General features: G+C 42.1%; 1 protein-coding gene across 6 annotated transcripts in view; it reads left to right on the forward strand.

Moving 5' to 3' along the window:
* prdm15 (PR domain containing 15) overlaps positions 1-23966 on the forward strand; it is a 79015-nt gene that overhangs the window by 14321 nt on the left and 40728 nt on the right. For all 6 annotated transcript variants that reach the window (XM_048603154.1, XM_048603155.1, XM_048603156.1 and 3 more), the window contains exons 2-7: positions 9632-9674; positions 11063-11156; positions 12962-13115; positions 13784-13936; positions 15996-16095; positions 19937-20050. In XM_048603154.1, coding sequence (XP_048459111.1) covers positions 9638-9674; positions 11063-11156; positions 12962-13115; positions 13784-13936; positions 15996-16095; positions 19937-20050 — 652 coding nt within the window. In that variant the 5' untranslated portion in view covers positions 9632-9637. The remainder of the gene's footprint in view (positions 1-9631; positions 9675-11062; positions 11157-12961; positions 13116-13783; positions 13937-15995; positions 16096-19936; positions 20051-23966) is intronic.

The following is a 23966-nucleotide window of genomic DNA, read 5'->3' on the forward strand; positions in this document are numbered from 1 at the left end:
ACTCACCTTTCCTGGCCCCATCCCCGCCTCTTCGACCTGTTTGTTTCTTCTCCACCTATCCTCTCCTCTATCCCTCTTCTATCCGCCTCCCACTCTCTCCCTATTTATTTCGGAACCCCCTTCCCCTCCCCCTTTTCTGATGAAGGGTCTCGGCCCGAAACGTCAGCCTCTCTGCTCCTATGATGCTGCTTGGCCTGCTGTGTTCATCCAGCCCTGCACCTTGTTGTCTCGGATTCTCCAGCATCTGCAGTTCCTACTATCTCTGTCTTGTTAAACATGCTGTTTTGCTTGCGAACAGTATAGCCTTTTGATACAATGTTTCCATTTCAAGAACTCTGTGCATCTGCTACCTGCAGGCATTTTTTTTTAAATCTCCAAGCCTAGAAAAAACACATCATCTTTTAAAGGACCATGCACTCTTCCTCTCCCCTGCTTCTTCCCCCACCCCCAAAATCATTTTACAAACAAATTCTAATGTCCTGCCTTCCGGTCCACAAGTACTATATCCAACTTGGCAACACCCTCAAACGCTGTCCCCAATCTAATTTCTCCAGTTCCTGTCTCATATTGTTGTATTTAGCCTTCCCCCAATTTAGCACTTTCATTGAGGACCAGTGTTATCCTTATCAGTAACTATCTTAAAATGTATGGAATTATGGTCACTGTTCCCAAAATGCTCCCCTACTGAAACTCCAATCACCTGTATGGGCTGATTTGCCAGTATAAGGTCTAGTACGGCCCCTTCCCCAGTTGCATTATCTACATGTTGTTTCATGAAATCCTTCTGGATGCACCAAACAAAGTAAGCCCCGGACACTAACGGAGTCCCGGTCAATATGGGGAAAGTTAAGATCACACACTGCACCAACTTGTTTTCACCTCTTTCCGTGATCTGCTTACATATCTGCTCCTCTTTATCCCACTGGCTATTGGGAGGCCTAATAGTATAATCCCATCATAGGAATAAGAAAGATACAATCTCTAAATTCCACCCATATTGCTTTGCTGGATGGGCCTGCCAAGATGTCCTCTCTTGGTGTAGCTGTGACATTCTCTTTATTCAGTAATACAAACCTCCACCCCTTTTACATCCCTTTCTAAACCCTGGAATTTTGGAGCTGCCAGTCCTGTCCTTCTCCCAACTAAATTTCTGTAATGACTACAATTGTAGTCCCATGTACTAATCTAGGCTCTGTGCTCATCTGCCTTCCTCTTATACTCTTTGCATTAAAATAAATACACTTCAGACTGCCAGACCTGCCATGTTCATTTACTTGGCTCTGCATTTTCTTCCTATTCCTACTTGACTGAACAAAGACATTCTAAATCACTCCACATGCTGGCCTACTGCTGATTTTTGATTTATTGTTGTCACACGTGCCTAAGTACAGTGAATAGTTTTGTTTTGCATGCAGTAAAGCAGATCATAACATACAAAGATATACAGATCACAGGGTGTTTAGACAGAGTGAGGCATACAAGGTTACGTCTGCGGAGGAGGCGCACTAAAGCAAGATCAACTTGGATTTGAAATTAGAAAAGTCCTTTCAGCAGTCTAATCACAGCAGGGAAGAAGCTGTTCTTGAACCTGTTGGTACGTGTGTTCAAGCCTCTGTATCTTCTGCCTGAAGGGAGAGTTTGGAAGAGATTATAACCCCGGGTGGGAGGGGGCTTTGATGATGTTGGCTGCCTTTCCTTGGCAATGAGAAGTGTAGATGGAGTCAGTGGATAGAGGTTGGCTTGCCATATGGTCTGGCCTGTGTTCACAACTTTCTGTAGTTTCTTATGGTCTTGGGCAGCGCAATTGCTGTACCAAGCCGTGATGCACCAGATGGAATGCTTTCTATGGTGCTTCTGTTAAAAATTGGTAAGAGTCTTTACGGTCAGACTGAATTTCCTTAGCCCCCAGAGGAGGAAGAAGAGGTGTTGTTGTGCTAGGAACTTGACACTCTCAATCCTCACCATCTTAGCTCCGTTGATGCAGATAGGGGCATGCCATCCTCCTTTCTTCCTGAAGTCGATGATGAGTTCTTTAGTTTTGCTGACATTGAGGGAGAGATTGTTATCTTTGCACCATGACACCAAGCATTCTAGTTCTTTCCTGTATTCTGACTCGTCATTGTTTGATGTCCAGCCTTCAATGGTGGTATCATGAGCAAACTTGTAGATGGCGTTCAGACGCGATTTGTGGCTGTACAGGGAGTATGGTAGGGGGCTGAGTTTGCATCCTTGCGGGGTGCCGCTGTTGAGGATAACTATGGAGGAGGTGCTGTTGGTCTGTCTTCACTGATTGTGGTCTATGAGTCAGGAAGCTGAGGATCCAGTTGCAGAGGGTGGAACGGAAACTTGGGTCTCGGAGTTTGGAGATTAGTTTGGTTGGGGTTATAGTGTTGAAGGCAAAGCTGCAGTCAATAAGTAGAAGCCTGACATAGGCATCTTTATTATCCAGATGTTCCAGGCATAAGTGTAGGGCTAGGGAAATGGTGTCTGCCGTGGACCTGTTGTGCTGGCAGGCAAATCGCAAGAGATCGAGGCAGGCTGGGAAGTAGAGTTGATGTGAGCCATGACTAACCTCTCGAAGCACTTCATAATTATGGATGTCACTGTCACTGGGCGGTAGTCGTTGAGGCACATTTCATGCATTTTCTTTGGCACTGGGATGATGTTGGTCTTCCTGAAGGAGGTGGGGACTTCAGATTGTAACAGAGAGAGGGTAAAGATGTCAGTGAATGATCTCGTCTGCTCAGGATCTGAGTGCACAGCCTAGGACTCCCATCTGCGCCGGTTGCTTTCACCGGGTTCACTCTCAAGAAGGCCGATCTGACGTCTGCAGCAGTGACGGAGGGAACAGGTGTGTCTCTGGCTGTTGGGACAGGTTACACCGCCCCACTGGCATTCTGCTCAAACCGAGCGTAAAATGCATTGAGCGCATCAGGGAAGGATGTTTTTGTCCTCTATTCTGTCCTGCTTCATTTTGTATCGTGTTATGTTGTGTAGGCCTTGCCACAGGCGGCAGGTATCTGTGTGGTTGGTTTGGGCCTCTAACTTGGTCAGGAACTGCCTCTTGGCATCTTTAATGGCTTTGTGTAGGTCACATCTGGATTTCCTGTAAAGGTCTGGGTCATCTGACTTGAATGCCTGGTCTTCAGAAGGCAGTGGTTCATCCAAGATTTCCAGTTGGGGAACATACAGATTAACTTCTTTGGCATGGAATCCGGTACACACTTGCTGATGAAATTTGTGACGGTGGTAGTATACACATCTAGGTTGTCCATTGAATTCTTGAGTATTGTCTAATCCACCGATTCTAAGCAGTTCTGGAGAAACTCTTCTGCTGCCGGAGACCAGCACTGTACTACTTTCTATGCTGGGGTCTTCATGTGTTGGGGCTGTTCCCCCTCCCCCTCCCCACCCCCACCCCCACCACCACCCTCCACCACACGAGCTTAAACCCTCCCAAGTAGCACCAGTAATTATTTCGAAGAGGAGCAGGGGAGTTCTCCTCAGTGTCTTCAAAGAATATTTATCTTTCGGTTAACATCAGATAAAGAATTCTCCTGGTCATTATCAAGGGGCTGTTTGTGACTTTGTAAAAATTGGCTGCTGCATTTCCTACATTGCAACAGTTGCTCCACTTCAAAAATACTCTGTTGGCTGTAAAGTACTTTGAGATGTCCAATGATTACGAATGCTGCTAGAGAAATGCAAGTCTGCCTTTTCGTTCATTATCCCTTGCATGTTGATTTTCATATTCCCTTTCTTGTAGCTCTTACAATCTCTTTTTGTCATGCTATGCTGTTCTTTGTGTCTTTCCCTTTTGCTAGGATCTCTGCTAATGTTTGTACTTTTGTATGCTTTTGATTTTAGTTTTATGCAGCCTTTTATATTTTCTGTTGTCAGTGGTTCTGTTTTGCAAATAGAACTCTTACGCCTTAGAGATATAAACCGACTCTTTCACATTAAATTCTTTCTTGAACTCCCACTAACCTTCTGTCATTTTACCCCTTTAAAAGATTTGCCAGTTTGCTGTGGGCTGACACTGTTTAGTTATGTGGAGGTCAGCCTTTCTTAAATCTAGAGTTTTAGTAGCTAAGAACATAAAAAGTTAAGAGAAGGGGTAGAGTGGGTCATTTAGCTCCTCAAGCCTGCTCCTTTATTCAATATGGCTGGTATTTGGCCACAGCACTTTTACCTCTCCATTCCCATATTGCTTAATGGTCCTGGAGCTGAAGATGCATCTTGAATTCGTCCATAGCCCTCTGGTTGCAGAATTCCAAAAATTCAAAACCGTCTATTGTGAGTCACTCACCTCCCCATTGTCTTTCTCACATTTTCAAGGCGCAACTCAGGAGTGTGATGGAGTACTGCCCATTTTCCTTGAAAATGGGCAGCTCTAGGACAAAGCAGCTTGCTTGATTAACACGCTACTCACTTGTTCAGAAATTCATGCTGCACAAGATATGCTGCAGCAACTCGCCAAGTCTTCAACAACACCTTCCAAACCCAGCCACCTAGAAGACCAAGGGCAACAGACACATTGGAACACCACAGAATATAGAATGTAGAACTGCACAGCACTGGAGCAGGCCCTTCGGCCCACAATGTTGCGCCGAACCTCCAATCCACACACTGTTCTGACTTGGAAAAACATTACAGTTCCTTCACTGTCACTAGGTCAAAATCTTGAGATTCCCTAACAGCACTATGTGAGGGGTATACATAGGGTTAATGATAGGTGTCTTTTCCCTAGGATGGGGGATTTCAAGAACTAGGGGGCATTTTTTAAGGTGAGAGGAGAGAGATTTAATAAAGACCATGAGGGGTAAATATTTTTACAGAAGGTGGTTTGTGTGTGGAATGAACTTCCTGAGGAAAGTGGATGAGCTTAAAAGACACTTAGATAAGTACATGACTAGGAATGGTTTGGAGGGATATGAGCCAGGAGCAGGCAGGTGGGACGAGTTTAACTTGGGATTATGTTTGGCATTGGCTGGTTGGACTGAACGGTCTGTTTCCGTGCTGTATGATTCTATGACTCTGTGTGAACTGTAGTAACTTAAGAAGGCATTCCACTACCATCCTTTCAAGATATATTCTTGTTAGGCAGGGTTATTAAAGTATATGAAACTGGATATAGAATCATAGAAAGGCTGTAGCACAGAAGGAGGCCATTTGGTCTGTCATATTTGTGTGGAGTCTTTGAATGAACAATTCAGTTGTGCCGCTTACCTGCCCCTTCTCCCTAAAGCCCTGCACATTCATTCTCAACAGATAATAAAGTAATTGATTCTCAAGTGCCTCAACTGAACCTGCATCCTCCACACTCTCAGACAGTGCACTCCAGATCCTAACCAATAGTCTTTGGAAAGGTATCACCTCGTGTTACTTCCTTTGCTTAAATCTATGTCCTCTAGTTCTTGATTCTTTCACAGGTGGGAACGGTTTCTCCCTCTGCACTCTGTCTAGACCCCTGTACGCTTTGAGTAACTTTATTGAATCTTCTCTCAACTTTCTCTTCTCCAGGGAAAACATTCTCAACTCCCTCAATCTATCTGCGGACTTCGCTCAAGTTCTTCATTACTGAAACCATTCCTGTGAGTCTTTTCTGTACTTTCTAACACTCCGACATTCTTCCTAAACTCTGGTGCTCAGAAATGATGCCATATTCCACTTGAGGCTGAGCTAGTGTTTTCTACATTTTTAACGTGACTTCCTTGTGTTTGTATCAGTGCCCCTATTATAAAAGCCTGGGGAACTCGAAACTTTATTACCAGCAGGTCTGGCAGTGGAGAGAAATTGAATAGAAATGTGCTGAAGAAGAGTCATACCAGACTCAAAATGTCAGCTCTCATTCTGTCCGCAAATACTGCCAGACTTGGTGAGTTTCTCCAGCATTCTACATATTTGTTTCAATGTAAAACTGAACGCTTTTTTCTCTTTGCAGCTGCTAACCTGTTCAGTTGTGACAGTTCTTTGTTTGTTTTATTTTGGACTTTTAACTTTTGTTTATTGAGAATAAAAATCACTTGGTCAATGTTTGAACTGCATCATGTCCACTGATGTCGTCACCAAGTTGAGAGCACATTCACCACTGAGTCAGCACATGGTGGTATCGAGCGCTGATTGGTCTGAGAAATGTGAACTACAAACTCTGGGCTGCTGCTGTAGACATGCAATAGTGAGGGAACAAACTGTAAACCAAGACCCGGTTTGCCCTTCAGATGGATATGGGAACATCCCATGGCAGGATTGTGAAGAGAAAGGAAGTTCCCTGGTGCTGTCAATATTTACCTCCCAATCTATATCACTGAAGCAGATAGCTTAAAGGCATTTCAATGCATGAAAATTAACATGATCTAAACACCAACAAAGAAAATGAAGCAGCATAGAAAGATTCCGTACGTTATTAATGATTGCTCATTTTGTGGTAACATGTATAACAAACTATTATAAGTGTGAAAATTCCAGATTCTTGGAGACTGGGCTGATGTCAATTGCTAAGTGTGCTTCCACCTCCATCTCAATCACGTCAAGAAGCCATTTCTGAGAAAGTCTGACATTCTGGAGTAGAGGCAGAGTTATCTCCCATCACTGATCAGATCCACAGCAGCTATTTAGAGTTGAACATCAGACGTTTGGCTTGTAATTTGTTACTTCCCACGGCTGGAACAATTCAAGGTGATGGGATATCAGGATGCTTTTTATTTCTCACCGCCCCATTCACCTGCCCCACCCATAATTTGGGAACCGCTGACCTACGTGTTATCTCATTGTTATTATCTCAACTTCCTGGGTGCATATTGGTTGCTGAACTTCCCACTGTTGTGACCACCATTCAGGAGCACTTAACCATCTACTGGGATATCCTGCGGTCAGGAGTGATGCTACATAATGCAAGTTCTGTTGCTTGTAAACCCATCTAGATATAGGTATGATTTTTGATGGTTATTTGGTGAGTCATAGTCTTTGTTTCTCCATCACTCAGAACATAGCTTTGCAATGTAACTCTGTAGGCTGTAAGAGGGAATCACTCAATTTCCCAAATCTGTTACATTCTGCCTTATCATTTTGGGTTTGAATATGCACGTGCTAATACTATTTATCTTGTGTTAACTCTATTGCTGTTAGGCAGGTTCTCAGCAGAGGTAGCACCGGTTTCTTTGTGTACTTAACATCTTTTGGAATTTAGAGTTCAGCACTCCATGGTTGCTGTACTGTTTGCTCGGAATCCCAGTAATTAACATTAGCAAAGACATTGACAGGGTGGAAGGCTACCAGGAGAGTGGAATTATTTGAAGAGTAGCCTGTAGGATTGTGCTAGTATTTGCAGGGGTTGGTTGGAAGGAACGTTTGGATGACAATGCAGTATTTGCAGTGAGATTGAGTGTAGTGTCAGAGGTGGTCTGTCAAACTGTGCCTGTATTTTATACACAGTCCCTGCATGTTCTGGCAATGTGCAGATCTCAGGTTGAATAAATACTCTATCAATCTTCATTGTAGAGGGCATTAATGGCATTCCAGGAATACTAAATATTCAGGAGGCTAAACACAGTAACAATCACTAGAGCAAAAGTATTTGGGGAAACTAATGGGACTAAAGACTGATAAGTCCCCTGAAGCTGATGGGTTACATCCTAGGATTTTAAACGAAGTGGCTATAGAGATAGTGAATGCACTGATAGTAATCTTTTAAGAATCCTTTAAATTCTGGAAGAATCCCAGAGGATTCGTCTTGAGGAATTAACTCAAATGGTAGAGCACTGGCTTAGCGTGTGAGAGGTAATGGGGTCGATGCTCACATTCTCCACCTTGGTTTGGGTGACACGGTGGCTTAGTGACCCCGGGTTCAATTCCACCCTCGGGCAACCGTCTGTGTGGAGTTTGCACATTCTCCCCGTTTCTGTGTGGGTTTCCTCCGGGTGCTCCGGTTTCCTTCTACAGCCCAAAGCTGTGCTGGTCAGGTGGACTGGCTGTGCTAAATTGCCCATAGTTTCCAGGGATGTGTAGGTTAAGTGGATTACCCCTGGGAAATACAGGGATGGGAGCGGGTGCTGGTTCTGGGTGGGATGCTTTTTGTAGGGTCAATGTGGACTTGATGGGCTGAATAGCCTGTTTCCACACAGTAGGGTTCCCTATGATTTAAAATCTGCTGATGTAACACCTTTGTTCAAAAAGAGGAGGAGACAAAAAAGCCCGTTAGCTTAACATCTGTCATTGGGAAAATGTTAAAGTCTACTATAAAGGACGTAACAGTAAAGCGTTTAGAAATATATAATACCAAGCTGAGTCAACATGGTTTCATGAAGGGGAAGTCACATATAACAAATTTATTACAGTTCTTTGAGGAGGTAGCAAGCATGATAGATAAAGGGGAACCAGTAGATGTAATATATTTGGATTTATAACAGGTGTTTGATAAGGTAGCACACAGAAGGCTGTGTAATAAGATATGAGCTCAAGGTGCTCAATGTAGTATACTAGCATGGATAGAGGATCGAATACTAATATTTGGCAGAGCTTGGGTAAATGGGGGATTTTCAGGATGGCAACCTGTAATGAGAGGAGTGCCACAAGGATCAGTGTTGGGGCCACCATTACTTCTGACATATATTAATAACTTGAATGAGGGAAATGATCGTACTATAGCCAAGCTTTCAGATAAAACAAAAGTAGGTGGGAAGGCAGGTGGTGATGATGGCACAGAAATTCTGCAGAGGAATTGAGACAGGTTAAGTGAGTGGGCAAAATGTCAGCAGGTGGAATATAATGTGGGAAAATGTCAGGTTATGCATTTTGGCAGGAAGAATAGAAGAGATGAATATCATTTTAATGGAGAGAGACTGCTGAAAGTTGCAGCACAGAGAGATTTGGGGCTCCTCATGCAGGAATCACAAAAAGCTAGTATAAAAGTTCAGCCTCTAATAGGGAAGTCAAATGGACTGTCGGTCTTTAATTCAAACGGAATGGAGTAGACCTTGCTAAAACTATACAAATTACCAGTTAGACCATAGCTGTAATGCTGTAAACAGTTTTGGTCCCCTTATTGAAGGGAAAATATACCAGCATTAGAGGCATTCCAGTGATAGATCAAACTAGTGAGCCTGGTTATGGCGTGATTGTCTTATGAGGAGAGTTCAGTAAGTTGGGCTTGTATTCATTGGAATTTAGAAGACCTTCTTGAAGCATTTAAGATTCTTAAGAGGCCTGATAGGTGCAGAGAGTTTATTGACCCACTTGTGGGAAAGTCTAGGTCCAGAGATTATAATCTGAGTATGGGACTCTGTCCATTTAAAACAGAGATGAGGAGGAATTTCTTCTCCGAGGGTAATGAATCTGTGGCATTCTTCACCTTGAAGGGTTGTTGAGGCTGGTTCGATAATTAATTGTATTCAAGGCCAAGACAGACAGATGTTTAATCAGTTATGGAATTTTGGGCCGTGTGGAAAAGACAAGAAGGTGGAGTTGAGGATTAAATCAGGTATTATCTCATTGAATGGCGGAGCAGACTTGATGGACCCAATATCCAACTTGTGCTCCTACATGTACTACTCTTACACACACGCAAGTTTGAAATTAAAATACTGCCTTCATTAACTCCCGTGTTCATGGATTGTTTTCTTTATTCTCACAGATCCAGATGGCAGGCGATGGAACAGATGGGAAATTGTTTGTCTGTAAGTATTCGAACATTTGTGGATGAGTGTGCAAAAATTGTTGTTGTCCCAATTAATTTCAGAATCTGTAAGGTTTTGTTCCTGGAATGTCCGGCAAATAAGTTTGGAATAATCTGTACACAAACTCTGCAATTTGGTGGATGAGCTAATGAATTGCTTTGTTCACACCGCCACCCACACTTGCTCTGAGCACATTGGGTGCGGGATCCACACATTCTCTTATGTAGGACTCCTGCATTTCTGGATAGAATCATAGAATCATACAGCACGGAAACAGACCCTTCAGTCCAACCAGTCTACTCTGACCATGTTCCCAAACTAAACTAGTTCCACCTGCCTGTGCTTGGTCCATATCCCTCCAAACCTTTCCTATTCATGAACTTATCCAAATGTCTTTTAAATGTTGTAACTGTACTTGCATCCATCACTTTCTCTGGCTGTTCACAGACCACTCTCTTCAATAAAAAAAAAAAACCCTCTCATGTTAATCAAATGGGAAAATTATCAGTAAACAAATGACACCAAGAGAAGCTTGTTGGTGAACTGGTGTAGACTATGCAGATTTTATTCAATGATTCATGAGTTAAAGTTCTCTCTGTTCCTTGGCTGTGTAAGAGTCTTGCAGGAAACTAGTTTTTACCAATGTCATCCAGTTCCTACAATAAAAGCAAAGGACTGCAGATACTGGAAACCTGAATAGAAACAGAAAGCATTGGAAAAGTCAGCAGACCTGGCAACATCTGTGGAGAGAGAAGCATAATGTTTCAAGTCAAATTAATCTTCATCGGAGTTCTGAAGAACTTGCTGTGAGCAATTTAGCCACTGTGCTTCCTAGTGCTGAGATGATACTTCAGGAGCACTTAATCTGCTGTTGAGACATCCTGAGGTCAGGAGTGGTACAATATAAATGCACGTTTATGTTGCTTCCTCAGCTCCATCTATATTGGCTGCTGTTTTTGAAAGTTATTTGGTGAGAAGTAATCTCGGTTTCTGAGAATTCTAAAGAAGAAGAGTTCAATTGAAAATGTTAATTCTGTTCCTCCCTACGCTGACTTGTTGAGTTTTTCCAACACCTTTCTTATTTCATATTTCCAGTATTTTGCTTCTATGAAATGATAAATTTCAGCTAAAATGTATTGTATACAGTGAGAAAGTGATGGCTGCTGATAGGCAATCATTTGTCCTAAGCTGTTGACAACTTGCTCCTGATTATTCCACTCACAAGTTATACAGTTAGTATGTCACTCCTTCTGTGTTTGATCTGATAGTGCTGTATGCAACCTGTGAATTAGGTATCCTATCTGATCCAATATTTTTGGCGAAACTAAATATTTCAGTGATTGGAAGAATGAATACTCAGAAGGGATCATCTCTCCTTTTATTTGCAGGGTGCGATGACTGTGGGGAGTACCACGACTCAGAGTGTCCTGAACTTGGTCCATTGGTGACGGTCAGCGACTCTTTCGTTTTGAGCCGGGCTCGGTAAGGAGCAAAGGCATTTGTAATTTGGAAAAGAAATTGCAAAGACGTTATTTTTAAAACTAATGACACTTTTCTATCCCCCTATTTCTTATGTATTATAACCTGCGAGTTGGGATTGCCATGGTTTTTAATGATTTTTTTTTAAATCAAAAGTCAAATGTCCCAGTTAGTCCAATCAAGTGAACAGTAAAGGAATTAAGGGTTATGGTGAGCGGGCAGGTAAGTGGAGCTGAGTCTCAAAAAGATCAGCCATGATCTTATTAAATGACGGGGCAGGCTCGAGGGGCCGATGGCCTACTCCTGCTCCTAGTTCTTTATGTTCTTATTATGTAATCCCATCTCTGCTTTGTCCTAGTCTTTCATTCTGTCTTGTTTCAGGTCATGGCAATATGGTAGCATCTTGGGAATTTAGCAAATCCTAAGGCAACCAGCTGGGAGATGGTGATACAATGGTACTGATACTGAACTGGTAATCCAGGCTAATATTCTGGAGTCATGGTTCAAATCCCACTACAACTGCTGATTGAACTTAAAATTCAATTAATCAAATCTGGAATATAAAGTCGGTCTCAGTAATGGTCATATGCTCAATAATGTTGATGGTAACCATGACAACTATCATTGATTGTCATAAAAACCCATCTGGTTCCTTAATGCCTCTTCCATTTTGGGCAGGAGATCTGCCTTCCTTACCCAGTCTAGTTTGCATGTGACTCCGGACCCAAAGCAATGCGGTTAACTTCCGGGTACCCTCCAGGATGGTCAAACGGGCCAGGCAACTCGAGAGCAATTAGGGATAGGCAATAAATGCTGACCTTGCCAGTGATGCCCACGTGCTCTGAGAATAAGAAAAAAAAATTGAGAACAGAATATGTAGAGTTCTTCTTGGCTGCCTTTTGAAAACCTGGTGTGTATTTAAACTCTTGATCCAGATGGACTTTTTAAATTTCTTAGCGCCAATAGGATAAATGGTTAAAGTATACTGAATATAGTTTCTGTTGAGCAAGGCTATTTCAGCACTTATCTGATCATTAAAGGAAGAACAGACTATTTACACGGTAAATCAAGGTAATATTTCAACTCCCTGTGTTTAATTTGAAACCATACTTCATGAGAATGCAGCAGAGGAGGTGTTAAGATTAGTATGAGAGCGCTAACATCCATTTCCTGCTTGACAATATCTTCAGCCACCTTGAGGTTTGTTGAGTTCCCTCTGCAGATTAGCAAGGGTCTAATTTAGTTGAGTTGGTAGAACAGGATGATTATCTTCTGCCAGATGAACATGCCCATGTGGTTTCCTCCAGCTAAAATCAACCCCACTAACCACTTCAGAATCTGTCATGCTGAAGAAGTGCAGATTGATTTATAAATATACTGATAACATTTGTTGTTTATTGCAAAAAGAATAAAATATAAAACTAGGGAGGTTTACATGCAATGGTGAGAGCATGTCTTGAGTACTGTGTTCAGTATTGATCTCCTTATATCAGAAAGGACATAATTAAACTAGAAGCTGTTCAAAGAAGGAGTGACTGAATATATTTTGGAGAAAGGTAGATAGATTTTTGACTGAAAGAAGTCAAAACGTACAAGGGATAGACAGAAAAATAGAGTTGAGGCCAGAGTCGGTTCAGCCATTTTCTTAACAACTGGCAGAGCAGCCTCAAGGGGCCAGATGGCCTAGTCATGTTCATAATTGATTGTCATTTGTATATTCAAAACCAGATTATCATCAAGCTTTACTTTTCTGGTTTGTGATGTGAAGTCTGATTTTCTGAAAAGGTGGATGTTTTTATATTGTCTAGGTCCTCCCTACCATCTAGTTTGGAGATTAGACAACTGGAAGATGGAAGTGAAGGGGTCTTTGCATTGTCACCCCTGGTAAAACGTACACAGTTTGGACCATTTGAAGCCAAAAGAGTTTCCCAACTGGAAAAAGAAGCTGTGTTTTCTCTGAAGGTGAGTCAAACTTTTGACATTTATTCTGTGCCACTAATCCTTTAGTTATGGTGTTGTTCACCCTGTCTGTTCCTGGGTTTAAGTCCTGACCTGCAATGAGCTTGCTAACGCTTGCTGTGGTGAGGCGGTCTTTCCCCTAGAGCCTCCAATAACGTAATAGCTTGCATTTACATGATGCCATTCCTGATCTTAGCTCAAGATATCCTAAAGTGCTTTACAGCTGATTTTAAATTATTTTATGAAACAAAGGCACTGTTTTGATGGAAGTGCAGAGCCAATTTCTGTACTGCAAGCTCCCATGAACAACAATGAGATAATGCCTAGATGATCTGTTATTTTCTGTCTTTTAGATTGAAGGTGAATATTGACCTGGAAGCGGGTTCAGGACTTTGTGGTTTATTCTATAAATGAGAAAACAGGCTCCAGATTAAATCATTGACAATCTACAGACATGTTGAAACAGTCTGCAGATAATTTTGCTTACTTTAGCAATTCTTTTCCACTTCATTAACAAATGAATAAGTCCACTGTCTCTTTCTGCTCTGACCTTGTTGATGGGTACAGCCAAGGTCAGGGGATCTGTAATGTAATCTATTGCATAAATGCTATTTCGAGAGCTGTAGCTGTACCTGTTACAACCTCTCTGTCTGCTAAATTTTATGTACAAGGTTTTCCAGAAGGATGGACCTGATATTTATTTTGACACCACAAATGAAGAGGACTGCAATTGGATGATATTTGTGAGACCAGCGACAGATTTTCATCATCAAAATCTCACAGCCTATCAACACAGCCATGACATTTACTTCAACACTCTGCAGGTACAGACTCAACCAACGATCCAGGCATCGATATGCTGTGAAACTCTTGAATGAAAGTGGAAGGTCGTGTTGGGATCAGATGTGCTTTCTGCGTCAACTAGGGATATAAGGGAGATGTTTGGTTTGTACCTTATCATCAGCTGTGATTGCCTTGAGGCAGGCTTGCCAAACTGAGCGTCATGTCCCCATTCTGGTCATGAGATAAGATTCTGGGGTCACGAACTTTGAGACAGCAGTGGTTATCATGGGGCTCAGATTCCTTTCTGGCAGCTGCAAGGCCCCTTCAAAATCCTTGTATATTTACTTTATTGGTGGGCATAGCCTAATGGATAGCTCTCTGAGGCTGATTGCCGCTGCTGCAAAAATAAATAGGAGATTATTTCTTTTGATTGCCTTTTCATCACCTCCCACCATGCTTAACCTCTGTTTCTCTCTCCACTCCCTCTCCATCATGTACTAAAGCTTCCCCTGCACACAGCTGTCATCCCACAAATTTCTAGGCTGGGTTTAAACCATCTGAAACGTTAAAATGGGTGCACAGCAGGAAAAAGTTTCATTGAGTCATACCTCGGGGCACAGAGAGAACTTTTGTCTACCATCCCCACTTGACCAAGGGTTTTTCAAATACTTCTCATTTGCTTCTTCCAGAAGATCGTACGACTGACTAATGAGAAAGGTGGTCATAATTCCTCATTGCTGCATGGCCTTTTAGAATAAGCTTGATGAACCAGGCAGTGTTGTCTGGTCTATCTCTTCATTTGAGGTGTTTTAGTGAGACTTGTGAAGTCAGAATTTTTTCCATTAGTGCTAAGAATATTGTGGAGTGAGGTGACAGAAGTCTTTAAGAATAAGAAGCTGATAGGTGATTGGATAATATAAACAGTTATGCATTTTCTAAAACAGTAACACAAGGGTGCTAATTTAAAACTCAATTAAGAGTTAACAGAGATTAGTAATATTATCATCATAAGTCAGTTATAATGTGAGTCATTGGAAGAGAATTAAATAATAGCTTGAAATGAAAGGGGAATGTTAAAAATTTTAAGGATAAAACAGAGGACTGAGATGATATGTAGTTTGAAAGGAAATCTGGGGCAGATCTGATAGATTGAATGACCTGTTTCTGTTTCTTTAGATTATTTGAAATAGCTTTGTTATATTCACAGTACGTGTCTCCCCACTTCTCTGGATGACACTGGTTCCTTAATGGCATATGATTCCAAAGACAATGGCGATGGTCCTGTACCATTATTCATGAATGGGCATATATGGAGTCAGGAGCTCACATCAACACTTTAAAGCAACCTATGTTTTTGTAGCGCCTTTACCTCGGTAAAACTTCCCAGAGCACCTCACCAGTGCATAATCAGATGCAGTGAGACAGCGAGAATAGGACAAGTGATCCAAAATTTGTATTGAGGTGGGGAGTATGGGATGAGGGAGGGTGTTAGAGGAAAACAGAATAAAAAGTGAGATGGAGGACTCCAACTGCTTGGAGGTAAAGTAAGTTGGAGGTATGATCTGGAGCAAAACTCTGTTGGGGTGAGGGAACAATGACGTGTCTTGTTCCTGTCTGGTACTCTGGTAGCAGAAAAGATAGTTTACCAAACCTGCAGTGATAGCTGTGCCTTCCTAGAATATAAAAGTTTCTTTTTCTTTTGCCTCAGTCAAACTGTGTCAGTTAGTGATTTTTTTTCGTCCTTTGCATCATTATTGACCGGATCGTCATTGCTCATGCAGCTGAAGGTGATTTTGATGGTTTGTCTTCTGGATTCTGAACTCAGGATTATTTGAGCAGGACTGTGATAAATCTGGTTTAAGTGAACTAGGAACTAGAGAAAATTGCAGCAGATTCTTTTGACCAGAGGAATTTGTACTTCCTAGTTTCAGAATCTTGATGAATGAGGGTTTAATGTGCGTTTTCTATAACTGGTGAAAAAGTAAAAGAGGTCTAAGACTGTTTAACTCATTAAAGAGGAAATCCATTTATACTGGGAGCTATTGGGATTGGTATGGATTTGCCTACACGTTTTCAGGCCATTTTTGTCCTCCATTACAGGATATTCAGCCTGGTGCAGAGCTGCGTGTCTGGTATGCTGTGTTCTACGCAAAGAAAATGGATAAATTAATGCTCAAACAAGCAGCAAATCCAGTGAAAGGTAAGGAATGGGAAGATGGTGGCTGGGACTTGGGCTTGGACCTTGGAGCAATCTTGGGTGTTATTCTTTTCTGACTTTCCTGCTTCTCCTTTCTTATAATTTAATTGGTAAGATTTTGATGGCGTAAAGGAGCAGACTACTCTTCGTGTGCAGATTTGCGAGTCACTAAAATGCATCAGCCCCAATTAATTAAAAGAATTAAACAAAGGAACCTGTTTTTGCAGTTGGAGACAGAGATGTCAAATACACAAGCGAGGAAGTATTGATAAGTGTGCACAGGACCCCATATAGGTTGTTATTATTGTTTGGCTTTTGGGTGCTATATTATGGAACAGTTAACCATATGAAAAAGCAATGCAATCGATGGAATGTAGATTCACAAGAATGTTTGTGGGGATGAGGAATCTTACAAAATTGAAGGTGATCAAGAAGCTGCTGTGCCTGATTGTAGTCTGCAGTGATATGACATTGATATGAATGTCTGATGTATGAATTCTAAACAGGACCTATTCACGGCTCATTGATAATTAACTGGGAAGCAAGTTCATGGCGATCAGCAAAAGTGTTGTGTGGACTGCATAAAAAGACTCTGAAACTGGGTAAAATGGATGCCCACAAGTGGAAGCAATTTGCTTGAGATAAAATTGGGGGGGGACACAATGGATCAGTGGTTAGCACTGCTGCCTCAGAACCTCGGGGACCCGGATTTGATTCCAACCTCAGGCTACTGTCTGTGTGGAGTTTGCACATTCTTCCCGTGTCTGCGTGGGTTTCCTCTGGGTGATCCATTTTCTTCCCACAGTCCAAAGATGTGCAGGGTAGGTGGATTGGCCGTGGGAAATTGCTCCATAGTGTCCATGGATGTGCAGGCCAGGTGGATTAGCCATGGGAATTGCAGGGTTATAGGGATGGGGTTGGGGGTTGGTGGGACTGGGTAGGATGCTCTTCGGAGGGTCGGTGTGGACTCAGTGGGCCGAATGGCCTGCTTCCACACTGTAGGGATTCTATGATTTTATGAAAATAGCATGGGACAAGAAATAACCATAAGGTTAACTCCTTCTTAGGCCAGTCATGTTGCTGGTGCTGGAAGTAGGTGCCAGCTGAGAAAGTCTTTCTTGAGAAATCTACATCCCCTTCCCATTCAGTGTGCCTGCGTTCCAGTATGTTCAAATTGGAAACTTTCCAAGCAAAAATAGGTTCTATCTGTTACTAGGCAACTTGCCGCAACAATTTGGTATTTAAGCTAACAGCTTCTATGCTGAAGGACGAATTTCACCAAGGGTGATGTGTTCCAGTTATGAACTGAGATTTAGAGAAGTTATACAGTTTTATTTCTCCCCACTGGAGCTGAGAGGCAGGGAGGTGACCTGACGTGTGTGTTCAAGATGTGAATGGTTTATAATTGGGTGAGTAAATGGGGATAAATTTGTTTCTGCTGATTTGATAAGATGGTACTGAATGGGCGCAAATTTTTGATAATCACAGAACCAAATTGACGATCAGTAAATAATCTTCATGAAGAGGATATTTTGCATTCTCTGTTTCAGATTGTGGCAGGGATATATTCTTTTGAAGGAGCATTTATACGTTTGCTTGGAAAAGAGAAACATAAAATGAAATGGAGATTAAGCAGGATTACATTGAGTTCCCTTTCGTTTTCTTTTTGAGACATGAGTGTCACTGACATTTGTTCCTCGGCCCCAGTTGCCTTTAGGAAGGCGTTGGTGACCCGACTTTCAGAACCACTGCAGTTCATGTGGTGTTGTCAGAACCACAATGTTGATAAGGGAGGGAGTTCCAGGATTTCGACTCTTGCAGGGGTAAAAAAGACCATGGTGGTCTTCAAGAACAAGTTGGGTATCGGATCACTGACAAAGAGAACCAACCAAAAAAAAATGGACCATGAGATTTCATCTACTGCTTCTGTGGAGGATAAACACCAATATGGACTGGTTGGAATGAATGACCTGTTTCCATTTTAGAATTACTCTGAATGTCCAGATGTAGGCACTGACTATTTATCCTGTTTCTGTTCTGTAAAATTCTATGTGGTTTCTCCTGTGGGATCATGCTGGCCTATGGATTGCTTAGATATCAGTTCCCCTCTATTTGAAGAGGGCCACCTTGCTTGATGCTACTGCAGACAGTGAAGTGGGCAGTCGTCCTCCCAAAGCACACAGGGTATTCAGCACACTCTACAAATGAGCGTGGAGCAAACATAGCCTCAGGACACAGACTAAATTCAAAGTGTGCAAAGCCTTAGAGCTCACCGTCCGTCTGTCCCGTTAGGCCTTCTGTGCCTAATGGACCACTTCCACCAGTTCTGCTGGTAGGCATCACAACCACTCAAGTCCTGGTAACTGCCAACATGATTTACATTGAGGTCATCCTCCTGCAAAGCTAGCCGCATTGGGCTCTTTGTCACCTATCTATGTTGTGTGGAGACCTGTCCACTGGTAACTGGAAGTGAGGGCCTCCATGTAAACAATGACTGTAACGTTTTCACAAAGGTCTGTAGCTCGGGTTGCGGTTGGAGTTGTTGGTTGGTTTGCCGAGCTGTCTGGTTTTTGTGTGAATGTCTCCCTTCTAAGTGATGTTGTCAGCGCTGTGTAGCCTCCATTGAAGCGCTGATGTTCTGTACGGCTCTGAATTTATATGGTCCGGTCTGTCATGGCGGGCAGTCTTGTTTCCGGTTTTGTACTGTAGTGGTATGTAGATGGGATCTATTTCAACATTTTGTTAATTGCATCGGTGGTTGAAAACCAGGCCTCCAGGAATTCTCATGCTTGTCTTTGTCTCGCTTGTCCTAGTACTATAACTTTGTCCCAGTCAAATTGACGTCCTTCTATGTTCATAGGATTCCTGCAGACCCCACCTACATACCACTACGGTACAAAACCAGAAACAAGACTGCCCACCATGACAGACCAGACCATATAATTTCAAAGCAGGACAGAACAACAGTGCTTCAATGGAGGCTACACAGCACTGACTGTGTCACCTAGAAGGGAGATGAAATGTTCGCATGAAAACCAGTCAGCTTGGCAAACCAACCAACAACTCTAATTCAATGAAAATAAAACCCTTTCTGTGTGCCACGTCACTCGTTACCAATGGGAAATGTAGATTGCGATGCTACATCAGGATTGCCACATGCTTTGAGACTAAACAAAGAGTCAGTATGAAGGAGGACGAGGATCAATCCAGTTAATTTCAGCAATGCATTCTTCACTTGCCCCTAGCTTTTGGAGAATCTGATGCCATCACTTAGACGGTAACCACCAGTGCACTCGCAATCAATGAGTATAACTTGCCTAAAACTACATCTGCAAAAAAAGGCTGGGAGAGAGAGTATCCCTCTGGTACTTGGTTGTCACTCCTAACGTGAGCTGGACAGGAAGTGATGAGGAGTGTAGGATGGGAAGGGCAATCAATCCAATGTTTGTGAGATATCTGCATACCTACCTGTTATAGTTGCTGTCTGGCAATCAAGAACAGGAGCCCTAACCAATCATTTGTACTTAACACCATGTGGAGTTGGGATAATTATTGCCAATTTCAGCACCTCCGTTCAAATTCATCATCTGTATAAACTGGGGTTCAATCTTTGGTTTTATGACCCTGCGGCCAGTAAGTCAGAAGGAACGTACGTTACATTACTTAGAATCCAGATTATGCTGGTGTGTCAGTAACTTTGACATTTGTAATTGATACTGAACGTGGATAAATTTGTTTGATGAGAGCTAATTATGCCATAATTGCAGTTATAATGTGACTAGAACAGATTGGTCTTATGTAGATAAAGCATCACTTAGTGTCTCTCCTTTCTGTTTTCCCCTAGACGAGAGGCAGTGTGAAATCGATGAGTCCAAACCTATGCCAAAGATCCAGTCTGTAACATCTTTATGTGACAAAGCAAGTGGTGATACCACAATCTCTGTCTCCTTGAATCCAGGTGAGCTGCATTGTAATTTTCACTGCAGTGCAATTCTGCTGATAGAGCCACAGTCAATAAAACTGCTGAGATCAGCTGCTCCAGTAAAGGAGATGGAATTGTTTAGGTTTGGAACACAGTTAGCAATTGTACAGACAACAGACACCACACGATGAACCAGTTCTGTACTAATAGCCTGAGGAGGCCAGTGCTGAATTCTCCAAAATATTTTGAGTCTTAAAATGGCCTGGACAATGGAATGAGATTAAATATGATAGGATTGAGAGGCGAGAGGAACATCTATTAGCTATGTCCCAGCCATCATTAATGTGAAGCAGGCTAGGTGGAACAACCATTGCTATACTGACTATAACTTAAATAAAAGAAATCTAACTTTGCCATTTTGAAGTTGTGTCTACTTGACTTAAAGACAGGATAGTGAGCCAGTAATTTTGTTGGAGTATTGTGACTCAGAAGAGAAATCCCGAGAGAATCGGTGTCAGGTATCTCCCACACCAGACACCTCTGACTGATCCCACTTAACGGGGTGCCTGGGAGGAGATTGCTCAAACTCATGTCCTTCAGGATTCTTTCTGCTTGTCAAACCAATGTTCTGACTCAAGAGTCACTATCTCACCCAGGTCCTGTGCTCTTCTTATAACGCGGTCCATTGCAAATTAACTCCTAGCAACACAAATCAGCTGCTATGTCTTGACTCCGACTTAGTACCTCAGGTGTGATGCTGTGCTCAGAAAGGTACGATCCATGATCAACACCTCAGCACTTGGGCTGTTTAGGGACTGTCACATTTAAATTCAGAGATGGCTTACTGCTTTTCTTTTTCCTTCTGTGTGTCGTGTATCAAAGACTATTATAATATTGCCAAGTTATAAAAGACTTAAAGAACTTGCATCCAGTTCTAGAAAGTCGTGAGAGATTTCTACCTTTTATGAGTTACACCACTGGAAGAAAAGCAACAGTAATAATTTGTATTTATGTAGTACCTTCAGTGTAATAAACTGTAACCAAGACTTTTCACAGGATCAGTTATCAAACTAGATCTTGTACCAAGCGACATAAAGAAGTATTAGAGCGGGTGACCAAATGTTGGGTGTGGGCAAGACTTCAGGAGAAACTTATAGCGAAGAAGCAGAGAGCTTTAGGGAAGGAATTGCGGAACGCAGAGGTGAGGCAGGGCAGCCACTGCTGTAGCAATCAAAATCAGCCCAGAATTAGATATGCATTGAGGTCTCGGAGGGTTGTCGGGCTGGAGGGGATTACTCTGTTAGGGACAGAGATAGACATAGCAGAGCCACTCACATCCTTTGGTTAATCAAGCAAATTGAACACGCAAAGATATTGGGATTAGCCCAATGCTGCATTCTCTGTGCCAGTGCTATCTCACACAAAAAACTGTTCACCCTTCACTCCAATGCTCATTGACTTGTTCTGCTCTGGGTCCACCAACCACCTCAATTCTAAAAGCCTCGTTCTTGTATTCTAATTTCTCCGTGATCTTTCTTCTCCCTACCTCTAAACACTCCTCTGGCTCTATAACGCAAAATTTCCACCAATTTTGATCTTTTGCACAGTCCATTTTAACTGCTCTGTAATTGTCAGATGTGCCTTCAGTTGCCTAGTGCCCAGGCTTCGGAATTTCCTCAGTGAGCTTCTCCACTCTTCTCCTTTTAAGATGCTGGTTTTATACTGGCCTCTTTACCTTCAGTTCCAATAAAGAGTTATCTTGGATTCAAAATATTAACACCTATAATCATTTAGTAGTACAAAACTTAGGCATTGTCAGGTACTCATCAGGACATGTTGCAAGAATATCAATGTTCAGGGGAACAACATTTTATATTGTACAGAAGAGTGCTGAATCTGAGAAATCTGCCACGAGGGAGGGTTTCTGTATCACTGTCTACTGTAGCCTATCCTCATTAATCAGTATCCAAATTGGGATTCCTACAGTCAGGTGCACTAAAAGATTGGCCTCACTGAAAACCTTGTAAATAGGTTCCAAGCCATTTTCTCACCTTCCAGCTTGATATTGAAATGGGGTACATCATAGTCGTCCTGAGCAATAATGGCAATAAATGAATCTGATCATTTCTCACTGTATATTGTGCAAACTGCAATAACAGGTGGGCATAATTTTAAAGTGAAAGGCAGGAGGTTCAGAGGGGCTTTGAGGAAAACCTTTTTAACCTAGCAGGTGGTGAGGGTCTGGAATGCACAAGCTGGGAGGGTGGTTGAGGTGGGAAACCTCAACCTTCAAATTCTCATCCAAGTACTTTTTACAATACCATAATATTCTAGGCTATGGGCCTAGAATGGGAATGTGGGACTAGTCTAGGTGATAGAATATTTGTTTTGGGGTTTCAACTTGATAGGCTGAAGGGCCGCCTCTGTCCTGTATGATTCTTATGAAAGAACCTAAGACTGCCATTTTCTGTCCTAAAAATGCTTGGTTTACCTTAGGTTACCCTGAAATGGTAATTTATCTTAAAAAATTAAGCAACAGCTAAAGCTACACGACTGGTGTTCATTACAAATAGGATGTTGCCATCAAGGCAAAAAGACATTCTTCCAATCGTAGAAATGAATAAAATGGTATAAATTGCCTCAAAGACTGACCAATTGTATCAAACAGCATATCCCTTCAGTATTTACAACAGGCAAGTGTGCTGAATATAACCAACCAGCCTGCATTTGCAAAACTCAAAAGTGTCCAACTATAGTTGTGATTGGATAACATTTACTAAATAATCCTGTGTATGCAAAGAATTACACTTACAACCACTTTAAGATTCTCAGTCAGCATCGCAATGTGGTATACTTGTCTTTATGGGAAACTACATGTATTGATATAATAAGCCATGTTCCTTACAGACAGGCAAAAAACGTGTACATACATTCCACCAGTTTGAATTTAGCAAAATAGTTAACAGGACAATATCTTGACCAATCATAGTCCAACTGCCTGGTTTGATTTTGGCAGTTAACTGTCAGCATCATCCAACTAATGCATTCTCCATGGCAATGCCTCAACCAATCAGAGTCCACTTGCCAATCAATTGGCACTCTCTTCTCAAACAGCGTGAAAAAGTTGTTGCCTTTCATATTGATATTCCTGCAGATTTGACCGATAAGTGTGAGATCTTAACTTTTGTTCTTGTCTCCACAGATGCTGCCTGACCCGTTGATTTTCTCCAGCATTTTTGGTTTTCATTTCAGATCACTAATATGAACAAATTATCTCCTTATCTCACTTGGTCTTCAGAAGAATGAGGGGAGATCTCTAGAAACCTGTCAAATTCTAACAGGACTAGACAGGGTAGACGCAGGAAGCATATTCCCAATAGCAGGGGAGTCTGGGGATCACATTCTAAGGGTATGAGGTAGACCATTTAGGACTAAGATGAGTAAAAATTTCTTCTCCCAAAGAGTGGTGAGCCTGTTGAATTCACTACCACACAAAACAGTTGAGATCAGAACATTGCATGATTTTAACAAGGAGTTGGATAAAGTACTTGGAGCTAAAGGGATCAAAGATCTGGGGGAAAGATAAGAACAGGCCACTGAGTTGTATGATCAGCCACGTTCATAATAAAAGGCAAAGCAGGCAGGAAGGATTGAATGGTCTACTCCTGCTCCTATTTTCTGTGTTATTTCTTCTGTACTTTAGCATACCGGGAGCATTGCATGTGAGCGTATAGCTATCGTCTCTTAAATGGTGAATTATTGTTGTAGATTGCAAACTGACTCTTTTGTTCATTCTTTGAGTATTGGAAATAGTCCCATCTCCTAATGGTAGTCTATACTTTTCCTTGCTGGAGCAGGAGGAGAGGGAATAGTCCTGATTTTATTGCTGGCATCATCGCACAGCTGCAGGCAGTGCAGACAAAGGATGGTGTAAGCAACAATCTTATCAAGG

Source organism: Rhincodon typus, chromosome 11 (assembly GCF_021869965.1).
Source record: "Rhincodon typus isolate 14 chromosome 11, sRhiTyp1.1, whole genome shotgun sequence".
NCBI classification, from domain to species: Eukaryota; Metazoa; Chordata; class Chondrichthyes; order Orectolobiformes; family Rhincodontidae; genus Rhincodon; species Rhincodon typus.